General features: G+C 46.0%; 1 protein-coding gene across 3 annotated transcripts in view; it reads left to right on the forward strand.

Moving 5' to 3' along the window:
• ST3GAL6 (ST3 beta-galactoside alpha-2,3-sialyltransferase 6) overlaps nt 1-18,072 on the forward strand; it is a 112,857-nt gene that overhangs the window by 90,197 nt on the left and 4,588 nt on the right. For 2 of the 3 annotated variants that reach the window (XM_029082475.2, XM_029082474.2), the window contains 7 exons: nt 1,496-1,595; nt 4,130-4,207; nt 8,668-8,771; nt 10,756-10,819; nt 15,957-16,052; nt 16,601-16,787; nt 16,913-17,050. In XM_029082475.2, the coding sequence (XP_028938308.1) occupies nt 1,507-1,595; nt 4,130-4,207; nt 8,668-8,771; nt 10,756-10,819; nt 15,957-16,052; nt 16,601-16,787; nt 16,913-17,050 (756 nt within the window). In that variant the 5' untranslated portion in view covers nt 1,496-1,506. Of the gene's footprint in view, nt 1-1,495; nt 1,596-4,129; nt 4,208-8,667; nt 8,772-10,755; nt 10,820-15,956; nt 16,053-16,600; nt 16,788-16,912; nt 17,051-18,072 lie in introns of those variants that run through there. The other variant, XM_029082476.2, reaches the window with a different exon arrangement.

Here is an 18,072-nt window from a genome sequence, read left to right on the forward strand (position 1 = left end):
AAACTATTACTACTGGGATGTAATGGGACATTTTACTCACAATGCCTTCACCGAACACTGCATATTCCACTCCACCATTACGTGTCCTTAGGGTTGCAAGGGTCGTAACCTTGCAATTCCTGACTTTCAGATCAATGAAAATCATCCTGTGGCATTTAATGTACTTTTATCCATTGAATCTATTTCTGGAGGGAGACAGGCATGCAAGAATAGCTGACAGTTGAATGCAGATAAACAAAGAAAATGATTCTATTTCCCCTCCTGGGACTGAAAAAGACCATAGTTACATTTAAAGTGAATACTGTTTGGTTCTGGGCCTTCAAGATATTTTTTAGTGGCTTAGTTTTGCTCTCACATTTCCCTAACGTTAGAGAAATGACTCAGCGTTTGAGTTAAAAACTTGGAAAGGTACAACTTTTAAAGTTGTCTTTTTTTGGTTGAAAGTTATTTTGAGCTCAGGGAGCAAAGGAAAAAAAACACAGTTTTCTCAAAGTGGTAGGCTTCCACTTGCTTTGGTTAATGTTTCAGAAAGAAAATCGATTTGAGACATGCCCAGGTGGTCAAAGTTTCACCTTACCAGGAACATTTTTCTTCTAAAAATAGGAGACTGCTAGGAAAGTTTTTATATATAGTTTGCATCAGCCTTCATTACTGGAAATACTGTTCATTTGAGATAAGGAAGAAATGGCAGAAACATCAGTCAATCAATGGTATTGAGTGTTTGCTGAACCCAGTGTTTGTACTGTACTGTGTGGAAGAGTACGAATGAGTTGGTAGATATGATCTCTGTTCTCAAGGTCTGTAATGATAATAATAATTATGGTACTTGTTAAGCACTTACTATATGCCAAGTACTGTTCTAAACACAGGGGCGGACACAAGTTAATCAGGTTGGACACAGTCCCAGTCCCACATGGGTCTCACACTCTTAATCCCCATTTTACAAATGAGGTAACTGAGGCACAGAGAAGTTAGGTGACTTGCCCAAGGTCACACAGCAGATATGTGGCAGTGCCAGGATTAGAACCCAGGTTTTTTTGACTCCCAGGCCCATACTTTATCTAGTAAGCCACACTGCCTCTCAAAAAACAGGTTAAGTTCCGTCTCAGACATTGCTGTCATGTGAGGCTGATTTGGTGACTATACTGTCCAGTGGGAAGAGAGACATTAAAATGAATTACAGGTAAAGGAAGCAACAGAGTATAAGGATATGTATATAAATGTTGTGGAGGTGAGGTCAGATGTAAGGGTTTAGGGGGTTCAGGCAAGGGCATAGATGATGCCAAAGGAAGGGGGATGAGATAGTTAGGGAAGCTTCTAGTGTTTGAACTGTGTTATCTAGGACCACAAAGCCAATTTAACTTATTTTTCCTCCGCTTTTTGGACTTGACCCATGCAACTGAATGTTTAGATCAAAACCTTAATGTCAACTGCACCTTCAGAGTGCCTTCCCCAAATATAGATCAGATGCAAAATTCTGTCCTCTCTGTTTCAGGTGTGCCAGCCATGAGAGGATACCTTGTGGTCATAATCCTGAGTGCTGGCTTTCTCTATTATGTGCTTCATTGTATTTTGTGGAAAACAAACACTTACTGGTGAGTGCCATGTCTTTTGGGGGATTTTTTGTTTTTGAAATAACTAAAGGATGGTCAGCGAAGTCCAATTAAATGATGAACACGGATAAGAATTCAAATACCATTTCAAATCTCTCTTCACTTTTCAATATGTCAGACTGGTTGTAAGCCCCGTGATCTACTCCAGGCCCCTAAAAATAGTGCCAGAGTAGCATTGAGGCCATTGAAGTAGAGCATCCTGTTTCTGTTGACTTTTACAAATGAGCCAGTGGCTGTGTATGGTTTTTTTTTCCCCCACTACCAGACAGACCTTGCTTTGTTTCTTTCACTTGCCAGTTGCATGGAGTGCTTTCAGCTCTTTGGCTGGGTGGAATTGCCCCAGGACCCTGCAGCCAGCCCCTCGCCCCCCCCCCCCCCCCAATGGAGAGGGAGCCTTTGCCCCGCTCTGACAGTTCCGAGGGGCCAGCAGCGGGAAGGGAGCTTTCTGGGAAGTGGGGGTTGTGAATGTATTGCTCCATTGCTCTTCTGGGGTTGTTTGCTGCCAGAAGTTAGCTCACAGATCTGGACATTTCAGTAGGGCCCCTGCTTGCAGGTGTTTGAAATTGAGCTGCACAGTATTCTGAAGAAGCGGGTGATATTTTTAAAAGGAATGCATCTTTCCCGCTGTAACAGCTTTGCTTTTGAGTGAAAACCCTCATAAAAGACTTACCTTTTGAAAAAACAAAACAAAAAAGCTTTCAAGGTCTTTAGCCCATCTCTTCCAAAGAATTCTGATTACCAAGCTGCCTTTGACCTTAAAAGAGAAAGTCCCTTGAATTCCACGGTGAAGATGGCCAGCCCGCCTGTTCTCCTGAAATAAATTGCTAGTCTGTTGGCTAGATATATGAATGAGAGCTAAGATCTCTGATGCCACTATGACAGTGTGAGGTTAACTCAGTCTTCTGCCCTTGATTGAGCCTTGGAGGTTAAAAACAGAGTCTGCTGCAGTGCCTCCTCATCTTGGCTCTGGGCGTTCTTTTGTGGTGAGACCGAAGACCTCTCTTAGGTAAAAGGGCTAATCAAGTTCTGGGGGAAGAGAACCACCAGGGAAATGAAGCAGATGATTTAGAGCTCTGCTGCTTGGCTACCTCAGACATTGGAGTGGGTTTTTGCTGTGGTCTGTGGTGGGGTAGCTTTAGAGGCGAGCAGGACATAGCCGATTCCCCACACTGTGCACACACTCTCATAGCACCCCCGGCTCCTCAAAACCCTTGGCACTCAGCAGCAGGCACCCAAGGGTCAACTGGGATTATTTCCATGTTTCCCGGGATTACTCCTGACTTTGAGGACCTGTTACAGAACTTGGGGGAATCCCTGGGCTACTCCCAGGTGTGTCCAGAGAGGGCTTCTAAGTACACCACCTCTGCTAGATCATAAGCTCCCTATTGAATTCTCCCAGGTGCCTACTACAGTACTTTGCATACAGTAAGTGCCCAACCAATACCATTGATTGCTTGATTGATCTCCTAACCACAGTAATCAAGTGCAGCTTGATGCTTCTGGGTCTTCAGACCCATTGTTCACACCTTTTTCCCCAACTTGGAGTTCCCTCCTTGGGCCACCTTTCAAGACCTTCTTCCTTCAGAGCCCCAGGGTAAATCCCTGACCCCAGGAGGTCTTCCTACGCATGCCACCCTGTAGGCCACCTAGGTACTCATGCCGGGGTTTTTTATCAGTGCTTACTATGTGCAAAGCTCTGGGGTGGATTCAAATCTAACAGATGGGTCCACAGTCTGGGACCCACTGGAGGTGGGGGTAGGCAGAAAAAAATAATGAAAGGAATGGTTTGCAAACACACAAAAAGCAGTAGAGTCAAGAAACCGAGACTGAAGTTCAGGACCACTCATTGAGTCAGTCTGGAAGGGGGGGCCAAGACTCTAGGTAGGCAGCGCTTAGGTATAAACCACCACAGCTCCTCCTAGGGGCCCAGAAGGTTGTCTAGGTGGGCTTCCAGCTCAGACTTGGGGTCCCTTGAGTGTCTCAGCCCTTGCCCCACCCCCTGGCTATGAAGAGGTTGGGGCTCACAGCGTGCTGTAATCCATGGCCCTTGGGGAGGCTGGTCCAGATATGGGGTGACAGTGACAGAGCCAGAGCCCCGGTGTTAAAGGGACTTGTCTCCCCCTAAGTACTTATCTGATTGTTTGCTGTCATTTCTACCTGTGCTTATGACTTTTCGTTACTGTAAATTTGTCCACCCCTGTAGGCCTGTCTTCCCCATTAGGTAGTAAACGCCTTGAGGGTAAGGGGCCCTGCTTTTGTGTCAGCCGGTACTCTGGACTGGACCAGAAGTGGCGGTAGGAGGGTGAAGGGCAGAGGGTGTTTGGGGAATTTCTCTCCAGTGTTGGCATAAATTGGGTGAGTTGCTGGCTTTCAGCTGGTGTGTCTCCCATGTTACCTCCTTATGGGCAGTAATCCTGTTTACCAACCTTGTACTCTCCCATTGGTACAGTCCCATTGGCACACAGTAAGGGCTAAATCACTACCAGTGATCAATTGAGAGTATTTTTGCCTTGCAGGATGCCCCCTTTGGAGATGGAAAGGAGAAATAAAATCCTGACCTGCTCAGTGAAGCCAGCATTCGAGCCCATATTGAAGTAAGGTTGAAGAAGGAAATGATGTTGTTTGACCTCACCGTTTTCCCCTTTGGTTGTAATTCCCTCCAAATTTAAGGTCAGGTCTTGGCTTTGGGGAAGTCCCAGGTCTCTCCCTGGGGGCCAGGGGTCACCCCGTTGAACTACTAAAAGTCTTTGGCATGTTTTCAAATAACCCCTGGGACTCCAATGAGCTTTGTTTCCTAGTTCCTTAAGGGAAGCTAGAGAGCTGCCCTTTGGGACACAACTTTGGAATTGGTTATTGTTCATGCCCATGAGTCTGCATCCTAGTTTTTGCCCTGTTGTTTGCATGGGTAAACTTGTGGGCAGGGAACATGTCTGTAAACTCTGTTTTATTATACTCTCCCAAGTGCTTAATACAGTGCTCTACGCACAGTAAGAGCTCAATAAATACCACTGTTGTGATTGATTTTTGTGGCTTGGAGGCTTGCCCACAGTGCAATCACATCCCTGAAGGGTGGCTACTGGTTTTTAGGCAGAGCATGAGGAGGGGTTGCCCAAGCTTTTGACCTAGGTCTTTTCTCCCCTGCCGCCTTGATCCCACTGTCCAGAGACTTTCAGTGCCCACAGGCCCATAGGCACACCTCTCGTTAGTCCTCTTCTAGTTCCAATCGTAATCCCAAATCACCCTGGGTTTTCCCTTTTCACTTTTGCCTCCTTGCCCTGTCTCTCAATCCTTATGTGGCTTGGGCTAAGGCATCTGCTCCTTTCTGGATGGCTGTGTGCTGCACTGGTCTCTTCTGGTTTTTAGCCAGGATATGCAGTCTTCCTTTTTTATGTCTTTAAGTGTTTATTAGGCATTGTACTAAGCCCTGGGGTAGGTACAACTAATCAGGTTGGACACAGTCTGGACATAGTCCAAGTCCTGTGTGGGGCTCACAGTCTCAATCCCCATTTTACAGATGAGGCCCAGAGAAGTGAAGTGACTTGTCCAAGGTCATACAGCAGACAAGTGGTGGAGCTTGGATTAGAACCCAGGTCTTTCTGACTCCCAGGCTCATGCCCTATCCACTGGCCACACTACTTATCTGAGGTTTTGCTGTATCTCCTTCTTAAATTGTTTCCTCTGCCCTCCCTGTGTCCGGCTTCCCTGTTTCAGTTTGTTTAGTTCAGCTGTTGTCCATTCTTAATATTTACTATTTTTTTTTAGTAGCCGGAAATTCTAGAACATCTCTTTCCAAGGGATTGAAAATGATTTACATTTTATGGCAGCATTTTCACTGCTTGAATCAATCAGTGGAATTTACTGAGCATTTATTGTGGGCAGAGCACTGTACTAAAAGCTTGAGAATACAATACAACAGAGTTGGTGATGAGAATTTTCTGCAGAGAGACGCTGAGGGGCTTATCCAAGGTCACACAATTAGTGATAAAGAGGCATTGCTGGATGTGCCCAAAGGTCACATCACTCTTATTTTAACTGTCCTTGATCCAAGTTCCACCCCTGCCCTCCGGTCCTGGCTGAGATGGGGAGGTTGTGTGCAACTGAGACCCAAGGGATGGAGAGACAACTCGCGATGGTGCACGAGAGAGCGTGAGGGGCACCAAGGAAGAAAATTGAGCAAGGAGGATGGTGGTTGGCTCTACTTCCTGCCTGTCCTGAGGGAGGGGATTGTGCAACCAGTCCTGGGCATCTGGCCCCAGGTTATCTCTGTCCCATCTCCCCTCTACTCTGAAGGCGAGGCCAGAAAAGGGCTCTTCCTGGTTTCCTACAAAGCAGACCAGATCTGAATTGGGATCAGATGGGTTCTTTTAGACTTGTGTAGACTGGGACAGATGGGCGTGTAGCCACTCCCTTCTCCTCCTCCTTTTCGGGCCCTTCCCCCACACTCGGGGAAGCAGCGTGGCTCAGTGGAAAGAGCCTGGGCTTTAGAGTTAGAGGTCATGGATTCGACTCCCGCCTCTGCCACTTGTCAGCTGTGTGACTTTGGGCAAATTACTTAACTTCTCTGGGCCTCAGATACCTCATCTGTAAAATGGGGATTAAAACTGTGAGCCCCACGTGGGACAATCTGATCACCCTGTATGCCCCCAGCACTTAGAACAGTGTTTTGCAAATAGTAAGCGCTTAACAAATACCAACATTATTACTCTGATTTGACCCCTCTTGGAGCCAAGCCAGGACCGAACTGTCCTCTGATGGCATTCCAGTCAGGCACGATTGGGAGTGGCCCAGGTATTGGGATGCCTCCCCCAGGGTGGCCAGGAGTAGTGTTCGTCCCCAGCTCTAGTGTGTGGCTTGCAGGCCCAGTTCCGTACTTGTCGCTTTCTGGTGGATGAGTGAAGTCCAAGCCACTCCAGAGTTTGGCGGGAAAACAAAAGCCTTCTAGAGGCAAATGTGTTTTCATTTTAATAATGATTATAATATAATAATAATCCCCTGGGGTAGATACAAGGTTATCAGGTTGTCCCACATGGGGCTCACAGTCTTAATCCCCATTTTACAGATGAGGTCACCGAGGCACTGGCGCAAAGTCACACAGAAGACAAGTGGCAGAGCTAGGATTAGATCTGACTCCCATGCCCGTGCTCTTTCCACCAAGCCACGCCGCTTCCCTAGTGTTAATGTTGTGGTGACATTTTGAAAAATGACCCCACAGGCAGGAGGGTTTCTTCTTAAAAATAATAACTTTAATCCTCTTGCCTCTCCTCCCACCTCCTGGGATTGGTTGCTGAGTCTTTCTGGAGCACAAATCTCCCTGGAGTGAAGAGCTGCCTTTTAGGCATCTGCAATAAGGAAATGGCTTATTACAGAGCTTTGCAGATGTGTGATGAGGCCATAATAATAATAGTGGTATTCGTTAAGCTCTTTCTATTAGCAAAGTACGGTGCTAATGGCCAGAGTAGTTACAATGATAATTATAATTACTGCATTTTGTTAAGCACTTTGTGTCAAGTGCTGTTTTAGGTGCTGGGATAGATACAAGATAATCAGGTTGGATACAGTCCCTGTTCCAAATGGGGGTCACAATCTAAGTACAGGGGAGAACAGGTATTGAATCCCCTGTTTTACAGATGAGGAAACTGAGGCACAGAGAAGTATAGTAAATTGCCCAAGGTCACATAGCAAGTGAGTGACTGAGCTGGGATTAGAACCCAGGTTCCCCTGACTCCCAAGCCCATGCTCTTTCCACTGGGCCATGCTGCTTCTCTGAACAATAGCTATCTATGAGATAGCTTCACTCAGCTATTTCAGTGGCTAGAGTGTGGGACTCTTAATTTCAGGGTGGTGGGTTTGAGCCCTATGTTGGGTGGCTGGAATTTCTCAAGAGCTTTGTTCACTGCTCTGCATACAGTAAATGCTCAATAAATGCCATTGATTGATCAGGCCAGAGGCGGTCCTTGTCCCACATGAGACTCACAGACTAACAGGTATTGAATCCCCATTTTGCAGATGAAGAAACTGAGGTCCAGATAAGTTGTGTTTTGCCTATGTCATCCAGCAGGCAAGTGACTGAGCTGGGATCAGAACCCAGGGCTCCTGACTCCCAGCCCTGTGTTCTTTCCACTAAACTCCGCTGCTGCCTATGAGAAGCAGAAGCAATCTGGAAGTGGGTCTTTTAATATAGAGAAGCAGCGTGGCTCAGTGGAAAGAGCACGGGCTTAGGACTCAGAGCTCATAGGTTCTAATCCCGACTCCACCACTTGTCAGCTGTGTGACTTGGGTAAGTCACTTAACTCCTCTCTGCCTTAGTTCCCTCATCTGTAAAATGGGAATTAAGACTGAGCCCCACGTGGGACCACCTGATCACCTTGTATCCCCTTCCCCAGTACTTAGAACAGTGTTTTGCACATGGTAAGTGCTTCACAAATACCATCTTTATTTATTTTATTATTATTTATAGGCAGTCAGATCCAGCACTGGCCTTTTGGCCTGTGAATCTTTGGTGACTTTCACAGGAACAGTTTCTTCTGGGAGCCAGGAAGGTGCTCAGTGCTAACTGGATTGAACCTTTTACATACCTTGGGTTTCGTTGACTGAGATGGTATGGATTATGGCCAGATCCTTGCTTAGACAAGTTTTGTTTTGTTTTCTAGTCACAGCTGAGAACAGTGCTAGTAGGCTTAGCACAGTGGTCTGCATACTGTAAGTGCTCAACAAATACCACCGATTGCTGAAGGGGGGCCCATTTCTTGCTATGTCTGATAATATGGGCTGTTAGAAGTTTGGCTTTTGGAACGCCACAGATTTCTGTGAAGTATCTCTGTCCTGCATCTAGTCAAATGTCAAAAAATGTATATAAAGAGAGCACTTCTTTTGCTCTGATTTTGTGTCTTATTGCTGGGTCATGTTTAAATACTTTTTTAATATTTTTCCACAAATGCATGGAAGACAAACCTCCACATGAAAAGGAACACAATGCTCAGTCTGTATTCAGAAAGGCCAGTGTGGTCCTCAAAATCTAGTAAAATCAACCCACTGCATGTGTTTCTCCCCACAGCATCCGTGGAATCCACCCCTTCCTGTGTGCAAGTGACTACAAGAAAATGGCTGAACTCCATGGGAGCCACAGGATCGACTTGCCTTATGGCATCCGGAGATCTGGTCAGGATTCATTGCCACATTATTTAGTTCTGAAGCTGTACAGGGCAAAATATTAAAGAGGGCAGGGATTTTTTTTAAAATGGTATTTAAGTGCTTACTATGCGCCAGTCACTGTTCGAAGTGACCCACTGGGAAAGATACAAGGTAATCGGTTGGACACAGACCATGTCCCACATGGGGCTCAAGGCTTAATCCCCATTTTACAGATGAGATAACTGAGGCACAGGTAAATTAAGTGACTTGCCCAAGATCACATAGCAAATAAGTGGGGGAGCTGGGAATAGAATCTAGGTCCTCCTGCTCCCAGGTATTTGCTCTAACCAATAGACCATGCTGCTTCTCCACTAGTTTGGTTTATAAAGTGGAGAATTTAGGAGGTGGGGAGGAGAAACATAGATGAAACAACATCTTTCCTGAGATGAGGCTTGTTATATCTTTAAAGGAGTTGAGTCAGTCAAGTGCTTAGGGTGAGCAAAATTGTAAAGTGCTGGTAAGATTAAGGAAGTCATTTTAGACTTGGCCCTGGCCCTCAAGAGGCTTGGTCAGGAAGTCAGTCAGCCAATCACATTTATTGAGTGCTTACTGTGTGCAGAGCACTGTACTGAGCACTTGGGAGAGTGCAATACAACAATAAACACATTCCCTGCCCACAACAAGCTTACGGTCTAGAGGAAGAGGTTGGGGGAAGAGGAAGATAGAGCCACAGGGAAAAGTCAACCATTAAAATGACTTGGAACAGGGGAAGACCAGGTCAAATAGAACCAATGAACAGTTTTAACTGCAAAAGATATAATAGCACTTTTCCATACAGCCTTTAGACACCTCCCAGCTACGGGGAAAACCACCACAATCTGCCCTATGCTTACACTGTTTGGGAGTGGGTCTTCTCCCCAAAGATGGCAACAGGGAGCAATGGGTTTGTGGGCCTCTCCCACCTGCTCTCCTCTCCAGGGCATGTATGGATTGACCAGGCTGCTCCATTCACTTTTTTTTTCCTTTCCTACCCCTTCAGTTCCTGCCCTCTGGCTCTGTCTTCTTTTTAACATCCCTGCCAGTGGGGTCCAGGGAGAGGGAGAGGGGATGGAATTGAAGTCAGGACTGGGGCTTGTGAGTGACTCTGGCAAGGGTCGCGGGGGAGCAGGTTCAAATTTGGGATGCTTCCTGTGCTTAACTTAGCCATCCTCTCTCTCTCACGGTCCACTTTGAGACCAAAGCAGTTGCATCAGTATTTCAGTGTGGGGTGGTTGTAAACCTGCTACTGGGATCCCTCTTCCCTGCAAGTGGTCAGTGTGGAATGTTTCTTGCTCTAGCTCTGGTTGTAACAGGTGTTCTTAGAACAATTCTTAGCACAGTACCCTTAGGAAGGGGAGGCAAGTAGTCTGGAATCCATCACATTTTATCCTTCTAACCTGAGTGCTGGGGAAAATCAACTTCCTGTCTTATCAAACTTGAACATCTTGAGGTTCAATAAATCCCCCACTGTGACTGGTCCATGAACTCTCCTAGCTGGAATTTTACCAGAAGGACCTGGATTCTAATGCTGGCTCTGCCACTTGTCTCATGTGTGACCTTGGGGAAGTCACTTCTATGCCTCAGTTATCTCATCTGTAAAATGGGGATCAAGACGGTGAACCCCATGTGGGACAGGGACTGCCACCAACCTGATTAGCCTGTATCTAATCAGTTCTTAGCACATAGTAAGCACTTAACAAATACCATTATTACTCTTATCTATGGGAACAAGGTTAGACCAGTGAGGAGACCTCATCTGTGGGCTTGACAAAACCAATGGGGGCCGTATCTGTTTTCCGAAGGCAGGCTGCCGTCATCTGGAATCTGTTCTTAGCTCAGGATCACCCTTGGCTCATGAACCAAACGAGCACCAGCTCCAAGTGGAGAAGGCTGGGGCCAGGCGGCTTGTGTTTTTACAAGAAACTCTCCCATCTATCTTCACGTGTAATCCATTTCCCCATTTGTTTTTTAGAAAGATATTTTCAACTCGCTCTCTCAAGACTGCAGAGTTGTGATCTGTTTGATGAATCCGACAAGTGAGTTTATTGCCTTCTGCTTCTGCCTGGCTGATGTTGTTGGATCTAATTTGCATGTGCAGTTTTAAAAATATTTAAATGCCAACTGGAGGGTGAAGGTGGACAGGGAGAGAATCTGATGTGGTTGTGTCCCCTATCAAGGTTAAAAATTCAGTGGATCTCATGTTCTGTTTTCTTGGGACTTATCTGGCACTTCTGAAGGAAATTGTCTTGGTGATTTTTGTTGGCTCATTTACTATTCCTGAGGCGTCTCCACCTGGGTCAGTCTAACCTGCAGTTGTTGCTACCTGAATATTGATGTCTAAGGCTCAGTTAGCAATCTCTAGCTATCTCTTCACAGACTGCTGATGGAACCATTCATGAGCGCCTTGGCATGGGGGTTGAAAACTGGTCCAGTGAAACAGCGCTGTCCAGGAAGTTCCTCGGGGAGCTAGTGGAGAAATACAACTTAGGGGATGGCTCAAATCTCCTGGGGGAGCTAATTTCTTAGGCTCTTTGATGGTAGAGCACCCTAGCCTTTGAAGGAAAGAACTCAGCTTCCTTCCTTTACAGCTAAGTGGAGCTCCACTACAGACAGACTTCTTGTGGAGCTTTTGTGAGCTTCTTGTGAGCTCTGCCAACTCTGTTATATTGTACTTTCCCAAGCACTTAGTACAGTATTTGGAACACAGTACAATTGATTGGGCTGCTCCACATCTTGACTAAACACATCCGGAGTAGCCCAGATTTTCGTGGGTTCCTGTGACTCTCTGGGATTGCCTTCCAGCAGCCCTCACATGCTGCAGGCATATACTTCTCCATGCAAAGACTTAACCTTTTCTTGGACCCGGGCTCTGTTTTTAATCAATCAATTTTAATCACTGAATGCCTACTGAGAAAACTTGAGTGTCTGCCCTCGACTCTCTCTCCCATGCCGCTGCTGCCCAGCGTAGGCGAGTTTTGACTTGTAGCAGGTTGCCTTCCACTCGCTAGCCATTGCCCAAGCTAGAAATGGAATGGGTATGCCTCTTGACTCTCCCTCCCATAATTGAGACTCCCATTTTATTGTGACACAGAGCAGTTATGTGACTTGCTCAAGATCACAACGCAGACATGTGGCAAAAGCAGAATTAGAACCCAGGTCCTTATGACTCATTCAGTTGCATTTATTGAGTGCTTACTGGGTGCAGAGCATTCTACTAAGCACTTGGGAGAGTACAATACAACAAGAAACTGACACATTCCCTGTCCCCAATGAGCTTACAGTCTAGGGGGGAACCCATGCTGCTTCTCAAGTGGTCTAAGTCAGGCAAGAAATCATTCCTGAGTTGTTGACTCTAGAAAGCATGATCAGTAAATAATAAACAGGAAAGAGGGTACAGATGGATGAGATTTAGTATAATCGTGGAAGCTTGGCCCTCGGGGAAGGATGCACAACTGGACAGGCTTACAGTAGGTCCTGCTGAGGAGCTATGGCCATCAAGTTAGCTGTATTTCTGATTGCCGAAGATGCCTCTTCTACGGTAACCGAGACTAAGGACCCCCACCTTACCTTACACAGTCCTCACACTGAGAAGAAAAATAGTTTGGGTTTCAGTGATACAGGAAAAAGTTTCAGTGATACAGGAAAAACCAGTTCATCGAAAATGGAGGTATTATCTCCAACTCATTTTTTTCCCTTCATGTCCTTAATTACATGTTGAACTTCCACTGAAGAAGATTCCAACATTTGGCATTGCTGGTGGAAGCTTGTGCTGGACCTCCCCCTGGATCTCCTTCTTCCCACGAGGGAATAGATGGAGATTTTCCAATTGCTTCTAAAATCAGAAGTGACATTGTCCTGGTTTACCAATGGGAGAGATGAGATTTATCAGTGTTTTGTTTGGAGTTTTAATAAAAAAGATTTGGGAGTATGGCCTAGTGGAAAGAAAAGAGGCATGGGACTCAGAGGACCTGGGTTCTACTCCTAGCCCTGCCACTAGACTACTGTATGACCTGGGGCAAGTTACTTAACTTTTCTGTGCGTCAGTTTCCTCATCTGTAAAATCGGGATTTTAGCCTGTAAACCTCTTATGAGAAGGAGACTGTCAATCCTGATGATTTTGTATCTACCTCAGGGCTTAGAACAGTGCTTGCCACATGATAAATACCATAATTATTATTACTAGAAGAATGTAGAGGAGGTGGTTGCATCAAGTTGCATAGAGAAGCAGTGTGGCCTAGTGGATAGACCACGGTCCTGGTACTCAGAAGGATGTGGGTTCTAATTCTAGCTCCTCCACTTGTCTGCTGGGTGATCTTGGGCAAGTCACTTGACTTCTCTATGCTTTAGTTCCTTCATCTGTCAAATGGGTATTAAGACTGTGAGCCCCATGTGGGATGGGGACTGCGACCAACCTGATTAGTCTGTATCTACCCCAGTGCTTAGAACAGTTTCTGGCACAAAATAAGCACTTAACAAATGCCACAATTATCATTATTATTATTAAGTGGGGACTTTTGAAGGTTTGTGGCGGGGGGGTACTTTGGACTGACTGGGACTGGGGCATTTTCAGGGGTGTACTCTTTTACAGAACCTGCAAAACCTTTGGCAGTTCCTTGTGTGAATTGTGTTCACTAGGTTTCATTCATTCATTCAATAGTATTTATTGAGTGTGCTTACTATGTGCAGAGCACTGTACTAAGTGCTTGGAATGTATAGTTTGGCAACAGATAGAGACAATCCCTGCCCAGTGATGGGCTCACAGTCTAATGGAGGGAGAGTTTCAGGAGGCTAGAACAGCTGGGGTTGGTAAGGAGGGTCTAACCTGGCAGAGGGGTCAGCAAGTGAGGGGCTGCCTGTGGACAAAGGGAATTCTCCCTGTGTGGTCCTCATGCCCACCCTGCTTCTGGCTCTCTGGGGGGGGGTGGAGGGTGTGGTGTGGGGTGTGTGTGTGTGTGTTTGTTTGGACGAGAGCCCTAGGAAATAGGATGATGTGGGCAGTGTCCAGCCGGCAGCTGGGTTGTGAAAGACCCTTAGCATGGGACTAAACGCAAAGAGTGCATAATTCACTGTTTCACACTCTATCATCTTGGTTCTTTTCTCTGGTGTTGGTACAGAACTTGATAGCCCTTTGTATCCTAGTTTCAGTCTGTATGGTGGAAAGATGATTCCGTTTAAAGCCTTGTGCCATTTGCTGCCAGCTGGATGCTTTTCAGGAGAAGGAGCCAGTGAAATGTTTGTTCTCTTGGTTGGGACAAACTGCTCCTTGAAAATACAGTAATTATGGTATTTGTTCACAAGCATCGCCCTAAGCACTAAGGTTAATACAAGATAATCAGGTTGGACATAGTACTTCACTGTGTCTGCAGAGATGGTTGCAACCAACTGAAATCCTATCCTCTTCGAAGGTGCGTGAGGTGTGATTTCAATCAATGGATGATATTTACTGGGAGAGTACAGTCCAATAGAGTTGGTAACATGATCCCTGCCCACAAGGAGTTTACAGTCTTGAAATGGGGACAGACATTAAAATAACTTATTAAAGATAGGGGAAATGGCAGAGTGTAAGGATAGGCACATAAATGCTAGGGGTAGGGTGAGTATCAAAGTGCTTTAAAGAGTATAAATCCAAGTGAACAGGCAATGCTGAGGGGATAGTGAGTAGGGTGGGGAAATAAGGGCTTAGGGAAGGCCTCCTAGAGGAAATATGATTTTTGGTGGTGGCAGTTGAGGGGCCATATTTAGGGGGTGGGATGGAGAGAACAGGGCAGTAGTGGTGTTTGGGCTATCAGCAGGAGGGAGGAAGTGTACAAGGGGCCTGGGCAAGACAGACGAGATCATAGTACAGTGAGATATTTGGCATTCGAGGAGCAAAGCGAGGGTGCCGGGTTGTAGTAGAAAATCAGCGAGGTAAGATAAGAGTTGGGGCGAGATGATTGAGTGCCTTAAAGCTGATGGTAAGGAGTTTCTGTTTGACATGGCGGTGGATGGGCAATTACAGGTTTTTAAGGGATGGAGAGACATGGGCTGAACTTCCTTTGGGAAAATGATCCAAGTAGCAGAATAAAGTGCGGACTGGAGAGGGGAAAGATAAGAGGCGGGGAGGTCAGTGAGGAGGCTGATGCAGTAGTCAAGAGGCAAGATATGGTAAGTGCTGCAATCAGCGTGGTAACAATTTGGATGGAAAGGAAGGAACAGATAAGCCCGTGTAGTGTATATTACAGTATAACTTAGGCTGTCAATTTGGATATCCTTCTGTCCTCAGCTCAGCACTGATCGATTTCCCATAAGACACACTGAGGCCATAGTTCTGTCCAAGCCTTCTCCTACAGGGTCAGCCTTACCTGTGGCAAATGGGCATTTGGCCAGGAGTAAGTTCCGGGCATGGCATATCATCTGTCACCTCCCTCCCTGTTGTCTTCCTCACCAGGGTGGTTGGGCCAACCATGTTTCCAGCCCAACACACAGGAGAATCCTTTCGGACAGGGCCAAGGGCGTCTGTGTAGCCGTTCCTCTCAGTCCTCAAGACTGTAAGCTCATTGTGGACAGGGAATGTGTCTGCTATATTGTGTTATTGGGCTCTCCCAAGTGCTCAGTACAGTGCTTTGCAAACAGTAAGCGCTCAGTAAATACAATTGACTTACTGACTGATTTGCCCTTGTTAACAAGGCCCCACCTTTAGGAACTCCTGGCCCAGGCCATCCTTGGCTACCTCGACGCCCAGCAGCTCTCTCTCTCTACTTCCAACCATTGTCACCCTAGAGCTGCAGGTGCCAGGTATGGAAGGAGACTTTGGGATATTAATCCTGTACCAAGTGCTTGGGAGAGTACAATACAATACAGTTGGTACACAGAAAAACAGCATAGCTTAATGGATAGAGCATGGGCCTGGGAGTCGGATGGTCATGGGTTCTAATTTTGGCTCAGCCACGTGTCTGCTGTGTGATCTTGGGCAAGTCACTTCACTTCTCTGTGCCTCAGTTACCTCATCTGTAAAATGGGGGTTGAGACTGTGAGCGCCACATGGGACAGGAACTGTGTCCAACCCGATTTGCTTGTATCCACTCCAGCCTTTTGTAGTATTAGTGGAACTCATTTTGCTAGGGAAAGGATGAAGAGGAATATATAAAAAAAAGCCTGCTTCCTGATCTCACTGAGGGTTTGTATATTCTCCAGTGTGCCATGTAAAAGATGTGTCGTCGTGGGTAATGGAGGAGTGCTGAAGAATAAGACATTGGGAGAGAAAATCGACTCTTATGATGTGATAATAAGGTAAATGACTACCTTTTCCTGTCTTCCTGTTTTGTCTCCTGTTTCAAAATAAGGGTTTCCATACTGAGATCTCTCTGTATATATAGGTAAGATTGATTTGGTTTCATTTAATTCCCTTGTTTGGGTATATTATTTAAGTGATGTAAGTGGTTTTCAGCCTGTCCTTGACATGACTTGGAAAATCCCCTTTCATCTCCCATGACCTGCCCGAGCCCAGGGTGGCAGCCCCTCTAGGTCCATACTAATTCTGCCACTCGCACATGTTTGGAGCAGACCTTTTTTTATCTGGAGGGGTATTGCATCCTAGTTAGTCAAGAAACAACAGTTCCCACCTAGTTTAGTGGCCAACCCAGTAGTTCTTTGGAAATGAAACTGAATGACTACATGTGCCATTATTTGGAAACAGCTGAGCAACTACTTGGCAAGCTTGAAGCTACAGGATATGGTTTCAAGCTTTGCCTGTGATTCTGTAAGTCCCCAGGGCTGGAGGGGAAGATGATGGTGGTCTTGCAGTGGAACTGATTTTGTGTCTCTTCCCCTCCTGCCAGAATGAATAATGGTCCTGTTCTAGGCTATGAAGATGATGTTGGAAGGAAGACCACCTTCCGGCTGTTTTATCCAGAGTCTGTTTTTTCAGATCCAGTTCACTATGATCCCAACACTACTGTCATTCTCACTGTCTTCAAACCACAAGATTTAAAGTGGCTATGGGCTCTGTTAAGTGGTGGAAAAGCAGTAAGTTGACTTGGCATTGGTTATTCTGTAATGGGATTTGTATTTTCACATCAGATCAGACTCTCTCTATTCTCTTATCTGTCATCCACCTCCCCATTCACACCAATGCCATCATTCTGTTTCAGAGCCCGAATGGCTTCTGGAAGAAACCGGCCTTGAATATGATCTACAAACCCAGCCAAATCAGGATCCTGGACCCCATCATTACCCGAATAGCTGCTCACCACCTGCTTCATTTCCCCAGAGTGTTCCCCAAGAAAGAGGTAGGTCTGTCTTTTTAGATCCTCTGACCAACTTCTGCAAGAGCTGGAGATCAGGGTTTGCACACCTTAAGCTTAATATGTCTAAAACCGAACTTCTCATCTTCCCACCCAAATCCTCTCCTCCACCCAACTGTCCCGTCACAGCTGACATTCTCAAGCTGTAAACTAGGCCTCATTTTCGACTCCTTAATCTTTCAACCCCCATATTGCCTGTGCCCAAAACCTATTGGGTTCCAATGTTTTCAGGGTCTGCCCTCTTCCTCTCCATCCAAAAGGCTTTCCCACCATCTTAGAGACTTGTCGTATCCTGGCTCTATGACTGCATCAGCCTCCTCACGAATTTGCTTGCCTCTCGTCTCCCTTCTCTTGTCCGTTCTTCGATCTGAAGTCCGGTTCATTTTTTTAAAGCCTGCAGTGGTTACTCACTCCCCACCTCAAACTCTTCATTCCTCCCAAGCTAATCTGCTCCCCATCACATTATATCTCTCCTGCCCGAAAGCCCTCTGCTCCAAATCATACTACAGCTCTTCCCATCTTCAGTGGCATTTGAAATCTCACCTCCTCCAGGTCACATCCTGCTAACAAATAAATGTAACGGCACTGCTCTATATGTTGAGCAGAAAACTACTACTTAAGCACTTATTTACATTTCCATCTCTGCACTTCTTCTTCCTCTTAATAGCAAATTACTTTGTGGGGTCCTCAACAAGAGTCCTTAAATGCAGAGATCATATCTTCCTCCACTGAGTAGGTGCTCAAATTCTACCAATTAATCTGAGCCCGGCCAAAATCAACTCTGTCACTCTTCTGCTAGCTGATCCCAAGACCCCAGGGGAGGATGTAAGATCAGCAGACCCTTGGAGGTCACTGGGTAGTAAGTTCTTTTTTAAACTACCCTTTTCCATTTTGGTTTTGCCTTATGTAATATCAAGTTGTCATGTGCAACTTTCCCAAGTGTAACAGGGCACATCATTATTGGAAAGGAAATAGTCCTGAATCATTGTGAAAGGAAAGTTTACTTC

This window comes from Ornithorhynchus anatinus, chromosome 17 (genome assembly GCF_004115215.2).
Source record: "Ornithorhynchus anatinus isolate Pmale09 chromosome 17, mOrnAna1.pri.v4, whole genome shotgun sequence".
In the NCBI taxonomy this organism is placed as follows: domain Eukaryota; kingdom Metazoa; phylum Chordata; class Mammalia; order Monotremata; family Ornithorhynchidae; genus Ornithorhynchus; species Ornithorhynchus anatinus.